The following is a 26,171-nucleotide window of genomic DNA, read 5'->3' on the forward strand; positions in this document are numbered from 1 at the left end:
CAGCTACAAGTTAAGCACATCATAAAAATCATAGCATTTTTTTTTAGCTTGAAAGGGACCTGAAAGTCACCCAGTTCATTAGTCACTTTACAGCCAAGAAATAAGGTTTCAAATCATTGTGTTGCATCTTGACACTAGAGCCCTGTGATTTGGTGACTACTAATTATTTTTCTGTACCACATACATGAAACAATGTAATTTAAATCATCATTTTTTATTATGTTTTCAATTGGAGGTTTTGGCTAAAATGGGGATAATGACAGCTGCCCTGTCTATTCCAGATGTTAGCTAGCTATGAGAATCAAATGAGAATATACATGAGAGTCTTTTAAACTCTTTCAAGTAACATATAAATATTACTATATTCCTGCCTGTCTGGTCCTAATATGAATATCTCATTTGCTTAAACAGGACAGAAATGCTTTGAAAGAAAACCTTTCTGTGTACACATATTATTAAAAAGAGGTTAGAGGAAGGCAGAAAACCCAAACTATATATTTGGGAGATTTATGGTCACATGGTACATTTTCTCAACTCCAAAAACATGGAATAATGGATAAAATAATTTTTTTAAGTCAGTAAAAAAGCAGAGCCAGGCTTAAGAATAAGATAAACATGTCCATGAACCAAAAGTGGAAAGGCTATGCAAACCAGTTGGTGGAGGTAAAACACAGGCCTGAGAGCCTGGGCCACTGGGGCCAGGCCTTTGGTTCCCATGGGGTGAAGAAGAGAAAAGTCATCTATTGGAGAAGGAGCACCTGGCTGGGATCTCCTTCACAGAAGGAGGCTGCAAACACTGCCTCCAGCTGCCATCTAGGCCACTAGGTTAACTGGAATTATGGACCTGGGGGATGGGGTGACACAAAACCAGCCCCGCAACCAGGACCTGAAACAGGTCAGCACATGCCTGGATCCTCACACCATAGCACAGTAGGGGATGGAGACTCTTGTTACAACACCTGGCTCTGGACTTGGGGCTGAGGAAACACGGGCAGTGAAGGAGGCAACCACAAGGCCACTACACAAGACCACTACACAAGGCCACTTACAAGGAAAAGTAAGACACGAACTAAGATATAACACATTATATAAGCCAGATTTTGTGAAAGCCTTCCATTCAAAACGAGCCCCCCCATCTCAATGAAAATTACAAAACCCATGAAAAAAATCTAAGGCTCAGAGGATAGCCGACATAAAAAACATTAACAGCAAAAATTCAGTCCAGATCAAATTAATCTTAAAGAAGAATCTGAAAAAATCTTTATGTTTAATTTAGAGTTGTTGAAGTACAAGAGGTACAGGTAAAATAATATTGGCCATGAGTTGATAAATGTTAGAGCAAGGAGATCTTTACTTTTGTATATGTTTAAAATTTTCCATAGTGAAAAATTTTTAAATAATCATGTTTAAAGTGCTCAAAGAGATAAGCAAAGACATCTATAAATCTATACATTTGAAACTTACAGATCTGGGAATATATGTAGATTTAATAATCTACATATCTGTAGACCTAATAATCTATAAAAAGGACAGAAAAAATGTTAATGTAAAAAAAATTTTTTTAAAGGTGGCCACAGAAAAAGGACCAATGAAAAATCTTAGAAAGTAAACATGTAATAATAGAAAATTCTAAAAACTTAATACTTTTTTCTTAGTAATAATCTATCAATAATAATTGAGTAAAGAGACATTTTAATTAAAATAATTTGACCAGTTTCTCTTTGTAACCCTCAGCAANTTTGGGGACAAGGAAGATGTATTGAAGGGCTCTAAAGCAAATGTATTTCAAATAATGTATTTCAAATAATCATATAATCTCATTGAGTCACAAGATTATTTCATAAAAGCCAAGAATGTTAAGGATCATCCCAAATTTTGAGGGAGTACTATAGAGGGCAATTAATCCAACCTCTCATAAAATATCTGTACAAATCTCAGAAAAGGAAAAGGAGGCTTTCTTTAATGGATCACTGATAAGAATATATATACTTGTGTACCTCAATATCATCCTTGTTTTTAAGGAGTGGTGCTTCCATGATATTTCTAAGGCAAAAAGAATCAGATTCCACATCAAATGGGGTGCCAGTTAACTCGGAGATTCTATCCCAGTGTCTCTGTTTCATGGCCTTATTGGTCATCATTTCCAGTAGAGGACATGACTCACTGAAATCATCAATTCTTTTTTTCAGATCCAAAAAAGCTTGCCAATCTTTAAGTCCTTTTGGAAGTTTACGACATCTTTCAGAAAAAAAGAGAAAAAAATGCCACCTTTGCATTTCTTTGAAGAAGGTTTTATGTATATACAGTGGTATATTAGGGAAAAAATTAGCTTCTGAAATAAGCTAATTTATTATAATAAATTAGCTTCTGAAATAAGGTAATTTATTATAATAAATTAGCTTCTGAAATAAGGTAATTTATTATAATAAATTAGCTTCTGGAATAAGCTAATAATCTACTTTATCCTATAGGATCCTAAGAAGACAGACATTATAAAAAATTCCGCTGACACTCACCTGTTTTGAAATTCCTGCAGTTCTGCATTAATTTTTTCAATATCTACATCTCCCCAAAGTATTTCATAATAACCACTAATACTGCCCATTACGGTGTCATACAATCCATACAGCTTCTGCAGCAAGTTGAGTTCTTTTCTGGGAAACAAAGTAATTAAGTTATCACATCATGGATAATGTTTAATAAATTCCATTATTGGAAAGGCAGAGTTCATCCAATCAAATATTTTATACACTGTGTGTACAATGTCTTATAGATACCAAATGCTACAACTATATCCATTTCGATACAAAGACTTTGTTAAAGATCTGTCAGTCAGGTCAAGTTTACAGCTCCAAATATTCCAAATCATACTATACTTGACATTAGTAAATGTTTTGATTAATTTTTAAAGAAAAAAACTTGCTATTTTTTCATGAGAAGGTTACTATACCAATCATCGCAAACAATGTGACCAAAACTTGATGATAAGATCATAGCTATGGCTAAGGTTTTATTTGACTTTTTTTTTCTTTCAAATACAAGTTGGATTTTATGAGAATATTCCCCTTGACTAAGTTCTGGTCTGCCTTTATATCTGAGCTTAAACATCCTATTTCTACAGAAGTTTTCCCTCATGTGGTCAGGTGTGGTGGCATAAGCCTGTGGTCCCAGCTACTTGGGAGGCTGATGTGAAAAGACTGCTTGAGCCCAGTTCAAGGTTGCAGTGAGCATTGATTGCATCACTGCACTCCAGCGTGGGCAACAGAACAAGGCCCTCTCTTAAAAAAAAAAAAAAAAAAATCCCACATGTGCCTAGATGAAGCTACTGTATTTAAAACAAGAATAAAAAGTCCAAGTAAAGGAAAATTCTTAAATGCATAAAACACCAAATTAGCCACTCAACAGAATGTGTGGATTCTCCCAGAAATTCCTCAGCTAAGGCATGCCATACCATAAGGTTCTACTAGATTCAATTTTAGTTTTCAAGTCTATTCATAAGGATTGATATTCACAACTTTTATTCTTTACTACAGATACTTCAAAAACCAAAACTAAAATTTACATTAATTTTTTAATGAAGTAAAAGTCATGCTATCTTTTTTTTTTTTTTGAGACAGACTCTCGTTCTGTCAACCAGGCTGAAGTGCAGTGGTGTGATCTCAGCTCACCACAACCTCTGCCTCCTGGATTCAAGCAATTATCCTGCCTCAGGCTCCTAGGTAGCTGGGATTATAGGCAGGTACCACCATGCCCAGCTAATTTTTGTATTTTTAGAAGAGACAGGGTTTCACCATGTTAGCCAGGCTGGTCTCGAATTCCTGACCTCAGGTGATCCACCTGCCTCGGCCTCCCAAAGTGCTGAGATTACAGGCATGAGCCATTGTGCCCGGCCCATTCTATCTTGTAATTGCCATGTAAGCATAGTAGACCCTTTTATAAATCTAAGACATATTCTGAAATCTTAGTTGTCTTCTTTTTCCAATTCTTGATTCATCTTTCATCATTAGAATTATTTCATTACTACTTACTGTTATTCTCAACTATGCTAAAAATGACTTAAAAAATAAGAAAAGAGAATGATGACATTGCCTAAAGGGTAATGCAACATTGAAAAAAATGACTATTGCATCATCCTCCAGGTTTCCTATTGGCTTACATAAAGTATTGCAAAATATTTTTTTAAAGTATACAAAAAGAATGCCAGAGACGCCATTTTTGTAGTCTTTTGATTTTTGCTTGTTTGGCTTCTACTTAAAACAGTTAAGAATTTAGAATTTTTGATTAGGCAAAGATGGCTGAATAGGAACAGCTCTGGAGTGCAGTTGCCAGTGAGAACACAGAAAGTGAGTGATCACTGCATTTCCAAACAAATTTTTACTTCCCACAGACCAGGAGATTCCTGGGCAGAGAAGTGCTGTGAGTTTCCAGCACAGATATTTCAACTGGCACCTGGAATGCCTGGTAGACAAGAGTCACCCATTCAACTGAAAAAAAGGGGGCTGAAACGGGCAGCCAGGTGATCTGGCTTGGAGGATCCCACCCCCACAAAGACCAGCAATCTGAAATGCTCTGGATTGAGAGTTTCACAGCAAGCACAGCTGGACCCAGACAGTCCAGCTCTGTGGGGGGAAGGGTGTCTGCCATTACCAAGGCAGTCCACCATTACCAAGGCAGACTGTCATTACCGAGGCAGTTCTAACTACACCTCTATAAACAAAACCACAAGGAAGTTCACACAGTAGCTGGGCAGAGCCCATGGCAGCTCAGCAATGCCTCCGCTGGCAGACTGTGACTAGGCTACCTCCTCTCTGGGCAGGGCATCTCTGAAAAAAGGCAGCAGTACATCAGGAACTTATAAATAAAGCCCCACCTTCGCAAGACAGAGCATCAAGGAAAAAAAGGTGGTTATGAGTTCCACTGTAGCATACTTAAACGTACCCGCCCAGCAGCTCTGAATGGACAATGGAGCTCATAGCTCAGTACTTGAGAACCTATAAGGGACAGACTATCTCCTCAAGCAGCTCCCCAACCAGCATATATCCAAAGAGACACCTCCTAAAGGAGAGCTCAGGCTGACATCTGGCAAGTATCCTTCTGAGACAAAGATTAGAGAAAAAGAAACTGGCAGCAACCCTTACTGTTCTGCAGCAACCACAGGTGATCCCCAGACAAGCAGGGTCTGGAGTGGACCTCCAGGAGGCCTACAGCAGAGGGGCCTGACTTGTAGAAGGAAAACTAAAAAACAGAAAGAAATAACTTCATCATCAACAAAAAGGACATCCACACAGAGACGCCATCTGAAAGTCACCAACTACAAAGACCACAGGTAGATAAATCCAAATGATGGGAAGAAATCAGTGCCAAAAGAATGAAAACACCCAAAACCAGAATGCCTCTCCTCCTCCAAGGGATCACAACTCCTCACCAGGAAGGGAACAAGGCTGGATGGAGAATGAGTCTGATGAATTGAGAGAAACAGGCTTCAGAAAGTGGGTAATAACTTCTCTGAGCTAAAAGAACATGTTCTAACCCAATGCAAAGAAATGAAGAACCTTGAAAAAAGGTTTGATGAAATGCTAACGAGAATAAACAGCTTAGAGAAGAATATAAATGAATTGATTGAGCTGAAAAACACAGCACGAGAACTTGGCAAAGCATACACAAGTTTCAATAGCCAAATCGACCAAGCAGAATAAAGGATATCAGAGATTGAAGATCAACTCAACGAAATAAAATGAGAAGGTAAGATTAGAGAAAAAAGAGTAAAAAGAAAAGAACAAAGCCTCCAAGAAATATGGAAAAAACCTAATCCACTTTTGATAGGTGTACCTGAATATGATGGAGAGAATGAATCTAAGCTGGAAAACACTCTTCAGGATATTATCCAGGAGAACTTCTCCAACCTAGCAAGGCAGGCCAACATTCAAATCCAGGAAATACAGAGAACACCACAAAGATATTCCTCAAGAAGAGCAACCACAAGGCACATAATCGTCAGATTCACCAAGGTTGAAATGAAGAAAAAAATGCTAAGCACAGCCAGAAAGAAAGATCGGGTTACCCACAAAGGGATGCCCATCAGACTAACAGGGGATCTCTCTGCAGAAACTCTACAAGTCAGAAGAGAGTGGGGGCCAATATTCAACATCCTTAAAGAAAAGAACTTTGAACCTAGAATTTCATATCCAGCCAAACTAAGCTTCATAAGCAAAGGAGAAATAAAATCCTTTACAAACAAGCAATTGCTCAGAGATTTCATCACTACCAGGCCTGCCTTACAAGAGCTCCTGAAAGAAGAACTAGACATAGAAAGGAACAATCAGTACCAGCCACTCCAAAACATACCAAATGGTAAAGACTATTGACACAATGAAGAAACTACATCAACTAATGGGCAAAACAACCAGCTAGCATCAAAATGGCAGGATCAAATTCACACATAACAATATTAACCCTAAATGTAAATGGGCTAAATGCCCCAATCAAAAGACACAGACTGGCAAATTGGATAAAAAGTCAAAATCCATCAGTGTGCTGTATCCAGGAAACCCATCTCACATGCAAGGCTACACATAGCCTCAAAGTAAAGGGATGGAGGAAGATTTACCAAGCAAATGGAGAGCAAAAAAAAGCAGGAGTTGCAATCCTAGTCTCTGATAAAATAGACTTTAAACCAACAAAGATCAAAAGAGACAAAGAAAGGCATTACATAATGGTAAAAGGATCAATGCAACAAGAAGAGCTATGATCCTAAATATATACACACCCATTACAGGAGCACCCAGATACGTAAAGCAAGCTCTTAAGGACCTACAAAGAGACTTAGACTCCCACACAATAATAGTGGGAGACTTTAACACTCCACTGTGAGTATTAGACAGATCAACGATGCAGAAATTAACAAGGATATCCAGGACTTGAACTCAGATCTGGACCAACCAAACCTAATAGACATTTACAGAAGTCTCCACCCCAAATCCACAGAATATACATTATTCTCAGCATCACATCACACCTACTCTAAAATTGACCGTATAATTGGAAGTAAATCACTCCTCAGCAAATGCAAAAGAACAGAAATAATAACAAACAGTCTCTCAGACCACAATGCAATAAAATTAGAACTCAGGATTAAGAAACTAACTCAGAACCACACAACTTCATGGAAACTGAACAACTGGCGCTTGAATGTTGACTGGATAAACAATGAAATGAAGGCAGAAATAAAGATGTTCTTCAAAACCAATGAGAACAAAGACACAACGTACCAGAATCTCTGGGACATATTTAGAGCAGTGTCTAGAGGAAAATTTATAGCAATAAAGGCCCACATGAGAAGCAAGAAAAGATCGAAAATCGACATCCTATCATCAAAATTGAAAGAGCTGGAGGAGCAAGATCAAAAAAACTCAAAAGCTAGCAGTAGACAAGAAATAACTAAGATCAGAGCAGAACTGAAGGAGACAGAGACACAAAAAAAAAAACCCTTCAAAAAATCAATAAATCTAGGAGCTGGTTTTTTGAAAAGATCAACAAAATAGGCAACTAGCCAGATTAATAAAAAAGAAAAGAGAGAAGAACCAAATAGATGCAATAAAAAACGATAAAGGGGATATCGCCACAGATTCCACAGAAATACAAACTACCATCAGATATTACTACAAACAATTCTATGCACATAAACCAGTAAACCTGGAAGAAATGGATAAATTCCTGGACACTTGCACCCTCCCAAGCCTAAACCAGGAAGAAGTCGAAACCCTGAATAGACCAATAACAAGGGCAGAAGTTGAGGCAGGAATTAAGAGCCCACTAACCAAAAAAAGCCCAGGTCCAGATAGGTTCACAGTCAAATTCTACCAGACTGCAAAGAGGAGCTGGTACCACTCCTTCTGAAACTATTCCAAACAATCCATAAAGAGAGAATCCTTCCCAAATAATTTTATGAGGCCAACATCATCCTGATACCAAAACCCAGCAGAGACTCAATAAGAAAAGAAAACTTCGGGACAATATCCATGATGAACACAAATGCAAAAATCTTCAATAAAATACTGGCAAACCGACTGCAACAGCACATAAGAAAGCTTATCCACCACAATCAAGTAGGCTCCATCCCAGGGATGCAAGGCTGGTTCAACACACACTCCATAAACGTAATTCACCATATAAACAGAACCAAAGACAAAAAACACATGATTATCTCAATTGATGCAGAGAAGACCTTCGACAAAATTCAACAGCCCTTTATGCTAAAAACTCCCAATAAACTAGATATCGACGGAACGTATCTCAAAATAATAAAAGCTATTTACGACAAATCCACAGCCAATATCATACTGAATGGGCAAAAACTGAAAGGATTCCCTTTGAAATCTGGCACTAGACAAGGATGCCCTCTCTCACCACTCATATTCAATATACTATTGGAAGTTCTAGCCAGAGCAATCAGGCAAGAAAAAGAAATAAAGGGTATTCAATCAGGAAAGGAGGAAGTCAAATTGTCTCTATTTGCAGATGACATGATTGTGTAGCTAGAAGACCCCATCGTCTCAGCTCAAAACCTCCTGAAACTGATAAGCAACTTCAGCAAAGTCTCAGGATACAAAATCAATGTGCAGAAATTACAAACATTCCTCTATACCAATAACAGAATTAAGGAGAGCCAGATCAAGAACTAACTGCCATTAACAATTGCTACAAAGAGACTAAAATATGAAGGAAAAGAACTAACAAAGGATGTAAAGAACCTCTTCAAGGAAAACTACAAACCACTGCTCAAGGAAATAAGAGAGGACACAAACAGACGGAAAAACATTCCATGCTCATGGTTAGGAAGGATCAATATTGTGAAAATGGCCATACTGCCCAAAGTAATTTACCGATTCAATGCTATCCCAATCAAACTACCTACGACCTTCTTCACAGAACTGGAAAAAACCACCTTAAACTTCATATGGAACCAAAAGAGAACCTGCATAGCCAAGTCAATTCTAAGCAAAAAGAAGAAAGCTGGAGGCATCATGCAACCTGATTTCAAACTATACTTCAAGGCTACAGTAATCAAAACAGCATGGTACTGGTACCAAAACAGAGATATAGACCAATGGAACAGAACAGAGGCCTTGGAGGCAGCGCCATACATCTATAACCATCTGATCTTTGACAAACCTGACAAAAACAAGCAATGGGGAAAGGACTCCCTGTTTAATAAATGGTGTTGGGAAAACTGGCTAGCCATGTGCAGAAAGCAGAAACTGGACCCCTTCCTGACTCCTTACACTAAAATTAACTCCATCTGGATTAAAGACTTAAACACAAGACCTAACGCCATAAAAATCCTACAAGAAAACCTAGGCAAAACCATTCAGGACATAGGCATAGGCAAGGACTTCATGACTAAAACACCAAAAGCATTGGCAACAAAAGCCAAAATAGACAAATGGGATCTAATCAAACTCCAGAGCTTCTGCACAGCAAAAGAAACAATCACTAGAGTGAACCAGCAAACAACAGAATGGGAAAAAAATTTTGCAATCTACCCATCTGACAAAGGGCTAATATCCAGAATCTACAAAGAACTAAAACAGATTTACAAGAAAAAAACAAACAAACCCATTCAAAAAATGGGTGAAGGATATGAACAGATACTTTTCAAAATAAGACATATAGGAGGCCAACAAACATATGAAAAAATGCTCATCATCACTGGTCATTAGAGAAGTGCAAATCAAAACCACACTGAGATATAATCTCATGCCAGTTAGAATGGCGATCATTAAAAAATCTAGAGACAACAGATGCTGGAGAAGATGTGGAGAAATAGGAACACTTTTACACTGTTGGTGGGAGTGTAAATTAGTTCAACCATTGTAGAAGACAGTGTGGCGATTCCTCAAGGATCTAGAAATAGAAATTCCATTTGACCCAGCAATTCCGTTACTGGATATCTATCCAAAGGATTATAAATCATTCTATTATAAAGACACATGCATAAGTATGTTCATTGCAGCCCTGTGTACAATAGCAAAGACCTGGAACCAACCCAAATGCCCATTGATGACAGAGTGGACAGGGAAAATGTGGCACATATACACCATGGAATACTATGCAGCCATAAAAGACGATGAGTTCATGTCCTTTGTAGGGACATGGATGAATTTGGAAACCATCATTCTCAGCAAACTGACCCAAGAACAGAAAATCAAACACTGCATGTTCTCACTCATAAGTGGGTGTTGAACAATGAGAACACATGGACACAGGGTGGGGAGCATCACATGCTGAGGTCTGTTGGGGGGACTAGGGGAGGGACAGCAGGGGGTAGGGAGTTGGAGAGGGATAATATGGGGAGAAATGCCAGATATAGGTGATGGGGATGGAGGCAGCAAACCACATTGCCATGTATGTACCTATGCAACAGCTCTTTATGTTCTTCACATGTACCCCAAAACCTAAAATGCAATAAAATATATATATAAAAGAATTCAGAATTTTTCACTTTCTACCTAAAAAGGTAAAGAGAAAAATCTTGACAAAGGAATATGTTTTCCAAGTATTAAACAGAAAAGAGAAGCAGCACTCCCTTTTGATGATAATTTCTTGGCTCACTGTTACCTCTACCTCCTGGGTTCAAGCGATTCACCTGTCTCACTCTCCCAAGTAGCTGGGATTACAATTTGGTGAAATTGATCAATACGCAAAATCTCATACTATGTCTTCAGATGATAACCTAGATGAATTTTATAAAATCCAGTAATTTATAAGTAAACAATATATTTCCATAGACTTCAGTAGAAGTAAGGCCCTTATCATGCAATATTTTGCAACAAGAACCTAGACTACCCCATTTTCTGAAAAAGATAAGTGACAGTGTTCCTTCATTATTTAGGATATTTACATAAGTTTTATTTGACACATTTCATAAGTGGACAAATGTTGAAGTCAGATGTGTATTTAAGGAAATAGATGATTTAGAAATGTAAAATTTCTTGGAATTGATCATTCAAATCTAAAAGTAATGTCTTCCATATTTGTAGAGCAAAAAAGATGATAGTCTTCTCTTAAAAAAAAACCGAGTTTTCAACAGATTTGAGTCTTGACAATGCAAGTACCAGAAAAATCAGAAGTAATGATAAGCTAGAGATCCATTGGAGATGATTTAAAACATGAAATCCTTATTTACAACATGGGTATGCTCCAGGTTCACACATGACAGCTGATGAGCTGGTCCCCATTTTGCATACATATATCTTCAAATCTGGATATTACAAAATAAAAGTTTGAGTTTACTCTGCTTAAATTTGTATTAAATCTAATTTAATTTAAATCTTCTAATTTAATCTTCTAACCTCCGTGCTTCTCAGCCGGGCGAGGTGGCCCATGCCTGTAATCCCAACATATTGGGAGGCCAAGGCAGGCGGATCACCTGAGGTCAGGAGTTTCAGACCAGGCTGACCAACATGATAAAACCCTGCCTCTACTAAAAATACAAAATTAGACTGGTGTGGCGGTGCATGTCTGTAATCCCAGCTACTTGGGAGAGTGAGACAGGTGAATCGCTTGAACCCAGGAGGTAGAAGTTACAGTAAGCCAAGATCGTGCCATTGTACTCCAGCCTGGGCAACAAGAGTGAAACTCCATCTCAACAACAACAAAAAAGTGTTTCTCAGCCAGGTGCAGGGGGTCACACCTGAAATCCCAACACACTGGGAGGCCGAGGTGGGAGGATCACTTGAGTCCCAAAGTTTAAGACCAGCCTGGGCAGCATAAGGAGACCCCTGTCTCTATACAAATTTTTTAAAAATTAGCTGGGCCCAGTGGCATGCCCCTGTAATCCCAGCTACCTGGGAGGCTGAGGCAGGAGGATCACTTGAACTCCGGAGGTCAAGTGATTCCACCACTGCACTCCAGTATTAGCAACAGAATGAGATCCTGTCTCAAAAAATAAATAAATAAATAAGCTTCAAAGTGTCTCACCATTCTCACCATTTCGTAAATTATTCATAAAATTTAAAATATCAAAATGAAAATGGTTCTTTGGTCCAGTTGGTGAATGGTGATGACTATTTCTCCTGCTATCCTGAGGTTTAATGCATTGGATCTCAGACTGAGTGTGCATCACAATCACCTGGAGAGTGTGTAAAATGCAGACTTCCTAGGACCAAATCCTAAAGGTTTTAATTCAGCAAATCAGAAATGAGGACCAGACGTCTGCAATTCTAACACAATTGGCTAATGGATTAAGTTTAGAGAATGACTGTTTTAGAAAGGAAATACAAACCACCTACTCTAAATGACTAAAACATTCATTTCTCTTCAGAAAATTTCATGTCTATTTTCATGAAATTTTCATGCTGTGGCTTTGAAGGAAGTCAACATAAAGTTATTTTCTAAAACCAAGACTCTAATGAGCTCACTGTATTGCTGCTTTTAAGGAAAGTTATATTTTAAATTATTTGAGAATATTCTAAAATTCGATTGAAATATACTTGTTTATATCTGTGGTTTATAATCAGTTAGGTTATTTGGCCTTCAATCTCAATAAATTCTATGACTACCCAATGGGGAAGAGCACTTTACCATAAATGGAGTAAGAAGGCAAAAGGATCCAGGAGGGTTATTCCTCTAAATAAACAAAAGTTATTCAAAATTGCAGTGCTTCTGCATAATCACTGACACTATGCAAAAATAGTCAAAAGAAAAAGCAAAGCATAGGCAAAATATAAACCATGCATGCTCAAAATTTTAGCAACATATTTTCTACTCCTCTGGAACATTTCTTTTGTATAGGAGACTGTATGTCCAATTTGTTAGGAATATCTGGAGTAAGGAAAATATTCAGTTGTGCTCCAAGCCATGGTATTCTTTGCATGATAAAGGATTTGATGGTGACATGATTCTAATACATAGTATTTAATTATTTGCTTGTAATACTTGCCTATTTTCTGAACTCACCTGGTTTTGTGTAAAACTTCATAGTCAGTCACAGGCAATCCAAAAAGCTGTTCACCAGATGAATATGTAACAAATTTCCTCCACAGATCATCGAAATTGGCCTGTAACAAAGGTTTTTAAATTGTACTAACATATAATTAATTCAGTAGAATTAAAGTAGAATTTATTATAATTGGGATAAATGCAAGGCTGAGGTTTATTAAGGAATATCTATAAAATAAGGATTTGTGAAGCAAATTTATACTGATACCAAGCTATCAGAGGAAAGTTAAACACTTAGGAGAGTTAGCTTTCAAGCATTCTAAAAGCATTCATGTTATATAAAATTATTTCTTCTTCTCCAGAAGGCCTATATTTTGAGTTGCCATAAGTACACCTAAAAGTAATAAAGCTGCATTTTAAAAACTCTACAATTCAGGATTTTTCACTAATTTAGACTAGCCATCTCTATCCTACAGGGTTCAAATGAGCAAAGTGTTAGTCTAATCCATTCGGACCTATTTCCTCAACATGCAATGAAAGGTCTATAAAAAAGAAGATGCAATTTTAACACCATTTGAAATAATTCTAACAACTTAAATCAGCAAAGTTAATGCTCATGTCTTTTACTTCTTCCTTTTGAACTGGAATTTGAATATCCTATATTTGGGATGCTAAATATCAGCAATGTTCAAAACACAAGTGCCAACAGCAGTAACCCATCTGTGATGACATATGAGCTCTCTGTGTAAGTGGTACAGCATATCCATAGAACCCTAAAACCCCAGCCCTGGAGAATAACCATCATCAGAGCTCACAAGGCTTAGACAAAAATACAGATCTGACAGATACATGACTATATTTTACAGGACCCAGATCAGGAAGGCACAAAAATACTGGGGGAACTCAAATGAACTCTTAGTTCCTAGAGGGCAAGGGCCAGATTTTGTACTTTGTGTATTCCTTGGTGGTTGGCATGGTGATTACTTGATAAATGTACTGAATGAAGAGTCCATGGGACTATGTAAACACTAGGGAAGGAGAAATAACAATGTCAAAGTTAGAATGCCTTAAAACAACAGTGTTTAAAATCTTATCTATGTGTAAAGATTACTGATAGATGCCAATCACTCATCCCATTTTTCCTTCAGGTTCCAAGTAATATTAAAAAACCCACAGCATTAGCTGAACAGGAACAAAGCATCAGCTTTGTTAACAGGCCAGCAGGGTGCCCAAGAACTCCTCAAAATGCGTCTAAATTTACATGAGAGAGCACCGCCAGGACCCAGGGCCCAATGTAAGGCACTTCTACCTCTGCAGATCCAGACTTTGGCACCTGCTTTTTTTTTTTTTTTTTTAGGGGGTTGGAGTACACCTGCTTTTGAAAAGTGTTGTGTCTACAAATCTGACCTAAAGTCACTTATCCAACAAAGTACATGGCAAACAGCCTGTTTGGCTCACACCCCAAGGCACAGGCAGAATGGAAGGTACAGAAAGGCAAAAGATGTGCCCTACATTGTCTTTTCAATGAAGCAGCCACACCCCTGGGTAAAAGCTTGGCACATGATGTCCCAGTTGCTGACTAATCAATTGGTTTATATCACATACTCCAAATTTTCTCTGTAAATTTGAAGACAAGGTATCTGCTCAAACAAATCCCAAAGCCACTCTTCCTACCACAGTCCCTACTTTGATAAATAGCTCTACCTTTGTCTAGATGACCAAGTTGGAAATCTTGGACTTTTTCCCTCAAACCAGGTTTCAGGCCTGTCAATTCTGCCTCTTTAAGAAACTCATGATCCACCCAGTTTGCTTCATTCTACAGGTGTCACTTGCTTGGTCTCAATCTTTGCAATTTCTTGCTTGTACTACCAAAACTGCTCTCAGTTTGATCACCTCCAAATCAGTCTTCACATTGATAACACTAAAATCTTTTAAAAACACAACTATTCTAAAAATTCAAGTAGAATCATATCACTCCCTGCTTTGAACCCTTCAACCCTCAAGATAGGATGCAGACTTCTTATAGCCTACCGGGCCCTCCACTTGTGCTCGCTGCCCACTCTGTTGCCTCATTCCTCATCACTATCCTCTTTGGTCCTGCATCCCAAAGGTGCACTACCTTACACTACACTCATTACATCTCCCCAAATCACCCTACTAGTTTCCTCTCTGTTGGGCCTTGGCATGAGTTGCAAATTCTGCCTAACTTGCTTTCTCCCCTCCTTCCCCTGGCTAACTCTAATTAGTCTTTCAAAATACAGTTTAGATTCTTCCTCTTTCAGGAAGCCTTCTCCATCTGCCCCAATAGCCCATCTGGATTGGGAGCCCCTTACACCAGTTTCCATTACATGACTTCACATACGTAGGTCACAGCTCTCATCACACTTGCAATTATCTCTCTAGCTTGCTATCTCGCTATTAGATTCTAGCAGCTTAGAGGTAAGAACCACTTCTTAATCAAATTTCTCCTGAGCAAGCCATATAGTAGGCATCTGATCATTTTTTTAATTATTAAGAATGCACATGAGAAGGAGGACATAAAGAGAACGTAACCACCATATTCAGCAACACCAGGAAACAGGAAAAAGAGCAGGAGCAAAGAACAGAACTGCCTGATGCTCCTGAGGAGCAAGTGTACATAGGAATCCATGAATTTGCAAAGTATTAATCCATGTGGATGTGTGATTTTTCTCTAGATGCGCTCAGCAATCTGAGTGTAGAAAAAGATGGTGTATGGTTGGCCTGATCCAGTGAGTATTGAACAGGCAGAGAAGTTAGGGCAAAGAAGTGGGGAAGTTTAAAGCAATGGATGCAAAAGGAAGACAAAATAATGAATACAGAGGAAAAGCGGGGAAAATATTTGCCAATATTTAAAATATTATTTTGATAAATGTTACTATACTATGATATTTAATTACTTTACATATCAAATGAGATGCTTAGAACTAAAATAAGTTATATACTTAAGTTCAAAATCAGTCTTATTCTCTAAAAATGCAGAGAGCTATTCTGTGGAGAGGAGCATGGAGGGCTACAGAGGAGTCAATTGTACCATTTAGCAGATTAGAATGCGGTTAAGGTCTAATGTACTTGAAACACAAACTTTTCTATTGTAAAGTAAAACATACATCTTTCCCTAAAATCATTTTTTAAAATTACACATTGTCAATGTAACAAAAAAAAATGTAGTTTCACCTGAAATATCTGTAGCCTGTTGCTAGCTTCTTGGGGTGGTATATTTGGAACCATGGGTCCTTCCTGTAAGGAAAAATATAATCTCCATTTTCATTCTTAATCATATGTATTTGTCAGTTTGTTGGGTTTATCTATTATCTCCATTTAAATAAACAAGCATTGTTTTTAATTTAAATGATCTAATTTTGTCCTGTACTTGAAGCTTTCATTTGTTTCTTTCTAACAGCTTTATTGAGATGGAATTCACATACCATACAATTTATTCATTTAAAGTGTACAAGTCAATGATTTTTAGTACATTCACAGAGTTGTGCAACCATGACCACAATCATTTAGAACATTTTCATCACTCCATCTTCCATTCATTTTTAAAGGACCTTGACACAGTTAATAAAAAATGTGACAAAATTACATTCTGCATGGAGCGTGTACCACAAGGGCTCTGCCAAATTTCATTTATGATTACAAATGATGATGCTGTGGTGGTGCATTAGAATAACTGATATAGAGTTCTGAGAACGGCGTCCTTTTACTAATTGTTCAGCCCAATATGGAAAAAAGGACACACGTAAGTTGGATATTTGGAAGAAGCAGAAAGCAGTCTCTGGTGGCTATGAACCAGAACACAGTTGCAAAATAATCCCCAAAAACAGTCTCCAAAATAAGAAAAGGAATAAAATAATATTCTATGTAGTCACAAATTAAAATAACAGGAGCTATTCCCAATGAAAAAATGAATGCTACTAAGTACATTAACATGTACTTAGTTATGTTATGATATGATGATATGATGGATATAATAAATATCCATTTATGATATGATGGATATAATAAATAATATATTTATTATAATATGGTCAATTATGATATGATGGATATAATAAATAATAGACCAGGTTCCCAATATAATAGTGTTTAAAAGGTAAACTGAGGCACAGTAATTTTTTTTAGGTTTATCTGAGCACACAGCAATTCATAAATTGAGTCATTCCAAACTAGAATTGGTTTAGGATCTCCACTGCAGAAGGCTTTTACAGAGTAAGCATAGAAGTAATATAAAGAAAATGTTTGATTGGTTTCAGTTATAAAGTTGTCTTCTTTGGTCTGTCCTGCTGGAAAGTCCCCAGTTATATAATTACAGTTTTGTTTGCTGTTTCTGATTAGTTGGGCTGTTCTTAATACAGGCATTTATAAGAAATAGCATTCAGATTTGCTTATGTCTGCAAATTGTGTAAGGGTGAGATAACTTAAGATGCCTGGCTGGCTGTGTCTGTTCAGGGATTCTTCAGACCTGGTCTTCCTTTTAAATGTACTTTAACAATAGAATGAGGGGACATATCAACAGATATATTTAGTACATGTTAAAAAAAAATGTATTATGTAAGTGACTGGCTGTGTCTGCTCAGGGATTCTTTAGGCCTGGTCTCCATTTTAAATTTACTTTAACAATAGAATGAGCTGGCAAATCAGCAGATATGTTTAGTACATGTTGTTTAAAAAAGCATTATATAAGTAGCACCAAGGACTTAAATCATCTTATGAATACAGATCCACTGTGACCACTAAAAGAAAGAATATTTCAGGGGAACATATTCAGTTTTGAGTTTAATTTCAAGGTCAATATTATTAGTCAGAATACCAGGTTGAGTTGTGTACAAGACTGACCCAGTATGACATCTATTATTTATTCTTAGGGATCTTTTTGGTTCTCTAAGAGTTAGTGAGAATGCAAAATCAATGGCCTAATATCCTGGTATTAGGCATTTATAGTTTCTCACAGCCTTCCCACAACTATATTACATTTTCTAACATGAGAATTCAGGCCCCAAGAAAGGAAAAAACCAGACCGTTTCTTCCTTCCGCAGTCTCCAAAGTTGTTTCTCCTTTTAACAGCAAAATCTGCTTTGTTTCTCTTTAAAATTTGCTTAAACCAAGCTTGTCCAACTCACAGCCGACAGGCCAGATGAAGCCCAGGTCAGCTTTGAATGCAGCCCAAAACAAATTCATAAACTTTCTTTTTTGAGACAGAGTCTCACTCCATCGCCAGGCACCAGGCTGGAGTGCAGTGGTGCAATCTTGGCTCACTGCAACCTCCGCCTCCGGGTTCAAGCAATTCTCCTGCCTCAGTCTCCCGAGTAGCTGGGACTACAGGCACGCGCCACCATGCCCAGCTAATTTTTGTATTTTTAGTAAAGACAGGGTTTCACCATATTGGCCAGGATGGTCTCGATCTCTTGACCTTGTGATCTGCCCGCCTCGGCCTCCCAAAGTACTGGGATTACAGGCGTGAGCCACCGCGCCCGGTCAAATTCATAAACTTTGTTAAAACAATATGAGATTTTTCTGCAATTTTTTACAGCTAATCAGCTATCGTTAGTGTTAGGGTGTTTTACGTGTGGCCCAGAACAATTCTTTTTCTTCCAATATGGCCAGGGAAGCCAAAAGATTGGACATCCCTGGTTTAAAGGATTAGCTAACCCCTTTTTCTGATAGCTGCAAATATGCAAATATAGCCACTTACATGCAACATATCTATTTCTCAGGGTTCATCACTTTCATTTCATATATACACATCACAGAACATTTTAGCATACAGCAAGAAAAAAATTACCAACTCATATTCATTTGCAAAGTTTATCACGTCCTCACGAAAAACTTCCACAGCCTCAAGTAGATTACTTTTAAACTTTGGCTGCACTTGAACTAGGTCATCTTGTACAGAAACCTTGAATAAAAACGAATATTCAAGCTCAGACTGAAAGTAACATATTAAAAACAAAAATTACAATTCTATTCCAACAAGTTTCTTATCTCACAGATATTCTATATGAACAAGGAAGTCTCTGTTTGCGTGTAATAAAATATATTAACAACCCAAATGTACCTCTAAGAGTTAGTGAGAATGCAAAATCAATGGCATAATATCCTGGTATTAGGTGTTTATAGTTTCTCACAGCCTTCCAACAACTATGTTACATTTTCTACCACGAGAATTCAGGCCCCGAATTCAATATAGGAGATTCAAATCATTCTAGTCTGTGACTCAAGGGGCAAAGTCATTTTTTCTGTAACTGCTTCTGGTTGATCCAATTCAGGCCATCAGTGTGGCCTGGGAAAGAGTTACTGTTATTGAACAGCCTGGGTCACATGTTGTCTGTGGGGCCAGGCCAAGATCTGGGATTAGCAATCTCTAATAAGTTCACATGCCTGCAGTGGTTGAAGTTATTTCCTAAAAGAAAATGACATTATTCTAAGTATTAAAAAAATAACGAATATCCCACACAATGGTCTTAAAAGCCTCTGCTTAAACCTTCAATAATAATAGCCAGCACTTAAATAATGCTTGCCATCTCCCATGCTCTTTACATATGTTAACTCTTTTAATCTTCATAACAACCCTATGCAGAAAATTGTACTATGCTAATATGATATCCATTTTATAGGTGAGAAAACTAAGGCAGAGAATGGCTAGGTAACTTCCCCAAAGTCCCAGCACCAGTATCAAAGTCAAGTTTCAAAACCTGGCTGTGTAGTTCCAAAGTCCCTGTTCTTAATTGCTCTCAACTGCTCTCAACAAGAGCAGCTATCTTTAGATTGGAACATAAACTACCTTAAGTTTAATGGTGATTACAGAATAGGACAGTCTATCTCCACTAAAGGATAGGTTAGTGGGTTTAACGTTAGCCATTAAAGAGACAAAGGAACAACCTAAGTGAATCCTTTTTTCAGAGATAGGGTCTTACTCTGTCGTCCAGACCAGAGAGACTGGAGTGCCAGTGGTGCAATCTCAGCTCACTGCAATCTCAACTGACTGGGCTCAAGTGATCCTCTCACCGCAGCCTCCCAAGTAACCAGAAGTACAGGTGTGTGCTGCCATGTCCAGCCAATTTTTGTATTTTTTGTAGAGATAAGGTTTTGTCATGTTGCCCAGGCTGGTTTTGAACTCCTGGGCTCAAGTGATCCACCTATCTCAGCCTCTCAAAGTGCTGAGATTACAGGTGTGAGCCACCACGTTCAGCCATGAATCTTTTCCATTGAATAACAGCAGAAAATTGGGTTTCACTAAACCTCAGTAGAGATTTCCTATTTCTTTTCTAAGACTCACTACTCTGACTAACCAGCAAGCATTTTTTCAAAATAAGCTATTAGTTAATATTGGATATGAAGTTAAATAAACATGAGTTTATTTCTTTACAAAAAGTATTTTATATACATTACTTCAAGTGAACCTCACAGATACATAAAAAAATTAGCCTTACTAAATGACCCCAAGAAGAAATTGAAAAACAAATGTTATTAAATTGTGTAAAATCATCCAATTGACTGGTGGTAGAGCTGCAATCACAAGCTGTGACCTCAACTTCAGTTTTGTGCCTCCTTGCTGTTGTGTCTTGCTTCAGTATAAGTGACAAGTATTTTCATAAACAAGAAACATTAAAGCCAATAACCAATTTAATTAATATTCAATAAAATTCAGCATAATTAAATAATATAGGTCATCCCTTGTGGAGTTCATTTTTAATGTCTAACTTTTGGTGTATAAATGTTTATCAACTTCAAAAATGCTTATAGAAATGTATAGCTATCAGGTTCTATAGTAAAAGAAAAAAATCTCAAATTAGTAACCTCAACAAACTAAACGAAGAACAAATTAAACCCAGAGCAAAAAGAAGAAAAGAAATGATAAAAAACTAGAGCACAAAAAAATTGGTAAAGAAAATAGAAAAACAATAGAGAAAATCAATAAACCAAAAGTTTTTTATTTGAAAAGACTGACAAAATTGACTAATATAAACTAATCAAGAATAAAGGAGAGAAGATGCAAATTGTTAAAATTAGAAATGAAAAAGGGGACATCACTACCAGCCTAACAGAAATAAAAAAAGGACTATAAGGACTATAAAAAGACACAATCAGCAGAGTGAACAGGCAACCTAGAAATGGGAGGGGAAAATGGAGAGTTGTTGTTTAATGAAGAGTTGTTGTCTAAACAGAGTTTCAGTTTCGCAAGATTTTTGCAAGTTCTGGAGAGTGGTTGTAAAACAATGTGAATATACTTAACACTACTGAAATGGTTAAGATGGTAAATTTTATGTTAGCACAAAACTACCATAATCAAGACAATGTGGTACTGGCATAAGGATAGACATATAGATAAAAAGAATAGAACTGAGAGTCTGAAATAAAGCCTTATGTCTATGATCAATTGATTTTCAGCAAGGCTACCAAGACAATTTGTTGGTGAAAGGATAGTTTTTTCAGTAAACAATGTTGAGGCAATTGAATTATCTACATGCTTTTGTATGAAGTTGGACTTCATACTTACACCATATGCACAAATTAACTCAAAATGTATCAGAAACCAAAATGTAAGTACTAAAGTTATAAAACTCTCATAAGAAAGCATGGGAATAAATTTTCATAACTCTAGATTGGACAAATGGTTTCCCAGATAACATACCAAAAACACCACCACCAACAACAACAAGATGAACTATACTTCATCAAAGTAAAAACTTTGTGCATCAAAAGACACCATCAATAAAGTAAAAAGATAACCCACAGAAAAGGTGAAAACATTTACAAATCATATATCTGATAAGAAACTTGTTTCCATAATATATAAAGAATTCTTACAACTCAAAAATAAAAAAACAACAAAATTTCTTTTTAAAATTAAGCAAAGGATTTAAATTCATGTTTCTCCAAATAAGATATACAAATCACCAATAAAATGGCCACATGAAAACATGCTCTATCTCATTAGGCATTAGGAAAATGAAGTCCCGGCACATGGACAACATGAATCACTTTGAAAAATTATGTAAGTGAAAGAATCAAGTTACAAAAGATCATATATTGTATGATTTAGTCTACATTAAATGTCCAGAAAAGGAAAATTCACAGAAACAGAAAGTAGATTAGCGGTTGCCAGGGCTGGGGCAAGAAGTAGAATCAAGAGTGATTGCTAATGGGCATAGGGTTTCTTTTTGCAGGGGTGACAATGTTCTAAAATTAGATAATGATGGTGGTTATGCAACTATGTGAATATACTAAAAAACACTGAATTGTATAATTTAAAATAGTAAACTTTATGGTATGTGTATTCTATCTCAATAAAACCATTAAAATAATTTATAGTTTTGCATTGCTTAATTATGGGGATAGGTTGAGAAATGTGTCATTAGGTGATTTTGTCATTGTGTGAACATCATGGTGTGCACTTACACAAACATAGATGGGATAGCCTACTGCACCCCTAGGCTATATGGTATGGCCTATTGCTCCTAGGCTATAAACCTGTACAGCATGTTCCTGTACTGAATACTGAAGGCAGTTCTAGACAATGGTAAGCATTTGTGTATCTAAACATAGAAAAGGGTCAGTAAAAACACAGTATCATAATCTCATGAGACCACCATCGTATATGCAGTCTGTTGTTGACTGAAATGTTGTTAACTGGCACATGACTGTATATTAAGCTTTAAAAAGGTATAAAATACTTTTTTTCTGGAGATAGTGACTTAAAAAAATAAAGTAACTAAATTCGTACTTACAGCTTTGCTCTGCAATTTGTTGAAAGAATATCTTAAGGTATCAACTGCTTCTGATTCTTCTTTGGTTACTTCAACTTCAAATCTGTTTAAAATAGCATAGGCTTCCTGCAGAATGAAGGTGGAGTTTAGAAATATCACAAAGGAAAGCCATTGCCAAATGATTTAGATGCCTTCTAGAAACACATTCCTATGTCTTAGAAGAAGACAGCATGTTCTAGAAGAGTGGTTTCCAAAATTAAAAGTGTATAAAAAGCACCTTTAGATTCTGACTTCCAGATACTAACTCTAGATCACAGGCTCTGAAATCTGCATTTAATAAGCACCTAGGTGATTCTGATGGAGATGTATATGTCTCTCTTTTTCCTCCTTGACCTTATGTCAACACAACATAAGATAATTTCTCAAACTGTATTAAAACAGGGGCTGACTATACAAGGAACGAAATGAAATGATGTGGGAGATACTTCAGAGAAAAGAAACTTGAATGATCCAAGGGATAACCAGTAATTATTTTCACCAAAAAAAAAGTATGGTAAAGAATTAAGCTTCTGCAGCCAAGAGTAAAAAATGATATGATAATCTATTACATCTTGAATACTGGCTGGCCAGCATCCAAAATCCCCAAATACCAAGATTTTTAAGTCAATAAAAGTATAAAGTTCATTAGCTAGCAAAGAGTATAAACTCCCAATGGGTTCAAGAAAGCATAAAACAGTCATAAATATTGGGTACTGTAAGGAGGCAGTGGTGGTGTCAATTACCCAGATATTGCATGCAATGAGACAGTACATTGTTTATAGAAAACAAAACAATAATAAAAAGAATCAAACGCCTAATTTTTATCATAATGTATCAGAAAGTCTAAATAATATTAGTTCTAAAACATTCTAAACATTAGTAATAGACAAAATAATAGCCTCACCAAGGTTGTTCAAGTTCTGATCCCCAAAGTCTGTGAATGTATTACCTTATATGGCAAAAGGGACTTTGTAGATATAATTATGTTAAGGAACTTGCCATGGAGAGATTAGCCTGAATTAACCAGGTGGGCCCAATGTAATCAAAGAGGTCCACGTAAGAGAAAGAGTGTGGCAGGAAAGTCGGCATGAGAGAAGACATAATGACAGAAATGGGAGTAGAAGTGATGGCATCACTGAAAGGGAACTATGAGTCAAGGCACATGGGCAGCCCCTAGAAGCTGGAAAAAGGAAGGAATGGATTCTCCCCTAGGGCCTCCAGGAGCAACACGGCCCTGCTGACATCTTGAGTTAGCCACATGAGACCCATTTTTGGACTTCTGATGCCTAGAACTGTAAAACAAGGTGTGTTGTTTGAAGCCATTAAGTTGGTGGTGATTTGTTATAGCAGCAATAGGAAACTCACACTGTTTCTTAAAAACGTCTTTCATTGATCTAAGTTTCAGCAATTTACTATTGAGCCTGGGGGAACTGTTTCTGCCATACTGCCCATGGTACACCACTGGTCATGAGTGAGACCTTTAATTGGTTTCTACGGCAAGCCACAGATATTGGGAGAACTTGCCTAACATGTTGGGATTGACATGACAAGGGGCAATTATTACTTTCCACAAAACGTTGGTGCCAGTATCAAAAATTAAACACTACCTACCTCAGTATAGCATAATAAATATATTAATATTCCTTTGTATTACAACAGTGTCTTTTGTATAGTGTTCACTGTTGATAATGGCCAAAATTCTCCCAAAGACATCAACATCAGAGAGGAGAAACAGGCAGACTGTGCCACATAATAGATGAAGGAATATGTTAAAGAATCACTTTCTTAGCATGTCTCTATTTCTTTTTTTTTTTTTTGAAGAATTCCAAGAAAAAAAAAGCAATCATTTCTTACTTCAATTGGTCCCAAAGTCATGTCCATTTGAATTTCATTATCACGTATGCAAGACAAGGCTTCCATTGCAAATCTGACATCATCTAAATCACGAATAGGTCTAGACAACTTTTTCAAGTATTCATTAATAAATGCTATCATGTCTGACATTTTCTTTTTGTATTCCTCATTCAAATATCGACAGAGTAACATCTTCCATGCCTTAGCCTCAATAGATAAGGCCAATTTCATGGGCTCTGGTGAAGACAAGAAGAGATTAAATTAGAATATAACTGTCATTCTGAAACTATAAGGGCACCTATAACTGCTCTGTCAAGTTCAGGAGTCACTAACCACATGTGGCTTTTGGACACTTGAAATGTGGTTAGTCTGAATTACATGTGTTATAAGGTTACTAGATTTTGAAGACTTAATTCCTGTCCCCACAGAGCATGTATCCCCATGGAGATGTGCATGAGTTCGACACCACAGTCCATGGGGGAGCATTTCTAAAATCAGTTCTATCACTGTTCTGTGTGACCTTTGCACTTCTTCTGACCATCCCATTAGCAGCCCTCATTCATTCCTGCATTTTTCTGTAGGGACCCATGAGGTGGAGTGAAATCTATTGTTTTGTCTGTCAAGCCATGACTTTATAGGTTTCTTTTTTCTACTCCCCACATCATCCACATGGTCAGAGTATCTGTGTACCCTGACCCTGGACCCTGGACCTGGCCAGTTGTCCCTGGCCAACATGACCTCTATTATGGACCAATCAGAGTCCTTTCTTGAGAGTGGGAAATGAGGCTTGAGGAGGAGCCAAGTAGTCTGGGAAGCAGAAAAACTCATGCACAGAGGGAAGAAGAAACGAGAAGCAGAGAGAAAGAACTTTCTCAGTTTCCTACACTGTCCTGCTTCGGGTCCATTCTGAAGGCCCAGTTGCACCTTGGATTCTGAGATAAATCTTCTCTCCCTTAACATAGCTCAAATGTGTTTCTGTTTCTTGAAAACAAAACAGCTCTAACTAGTCAACTCTGCCTTATCAATCCTTCCCCTTTTTCCTCTCGGTACCCCTCCACTCCCCAACTCTGCCAAACTTGAAACATGGCTGTTTCACTCTTACCTTCCAACCATTAAACTTAGAGGCCTGTGGAGCTGAAAAGAAAGTGTGGCCTGAGAACAACCATGCAGCCAGCCTGGTGATTGAGGCTGTGAGACCATATCTCATGAGGTCCCCTGGGGGGTCTCTTTTCCTCAGGTCTTACGGATTCAGCCCACCCTCCCCTTTCTTTGTAACTACTGTCATCTCTTCATTTTTAGATACTTCTCTCCAAAAACAAGCACCCCAGCCCACTGGATCAGTATACTACAGTTGCTTTTTATATTGTGGATCATAGTGCTAACCATTATGAGGAGGCAAATATGAACTTTTGAAAAATAATAGAGTACAGTTTCCAAAACACTACAGAAGTTCTTGTAATTATTGCCACTGATGCATAGTTTCTGATTTCCAGCTAACTAATCCCCCTCAAGTACTTGTGATTATTTGGTACTTGTGATTCTTCCTCAGAGAATCGCAAGTACTTCCTTGGTAGATATAATAATAATATTTAATATTTATTCAACATC

At 37.3% G+C, this 26,171-nt stretch overlaps 1 protein-coding gene across 1 annotated transcript in view; it reads right to left on the reverse strand.

Annotated features, from left to right (window-relative positions):
• DNAH8 (dynein axonemal heavy chain 8) overlaps positions 1-26,171 on the reverse strand; it is a 327,601-nt gene that overhangs the window by 188,754 nt on the left and 112,676 nt on the right. Inside the window, exons 29-35 of the mRNA XM_017515278.1 lie at positions 24,564-24,799; positions 22,692-22,796; positions 18,746-18,859; positions 16,135-16,197; positions 12,958-13,058; positions 2,517-2,654; positions 1,998-2,238 (exon numbers count right to left, since the gene is read on the reverse strand). Of these exons, the coding sequence (XP_017370767.1) occupies positions 1,998-2,238; positions 2,517-2,654; positions 12,958-13,058; positions 16,135-16,197; positions 18,746-18,859; positions 22,692-22,796; positions 24,564-24,799 (998 nt within the window). The remainder of the gene's footprint in view (positions 1-1,997; positions 2,239-2,516; positions 2,655-12,957; positions 13,059-16,134; positions 16,198-18,745; positions 18,860-22,691; positions 22,797-24,563; positions 24,800-26,171) is intronic.

Source organism: Cebus imitator, unplaced genomic scaffold (assembly GCF_001604975.1).
Source record: "Cebus imitator isolate Cc_AM_T3 unplaced genomic scaffold, Cebus_imitator-1.0 Scaffold546, whole genome shotgun sequence".
NCBI classification, from domain to species: Eukaryota; Metazoa; Chordata; class Mammalia; order Primates; family Cebidae; genus Cebus; species Cebus imitator.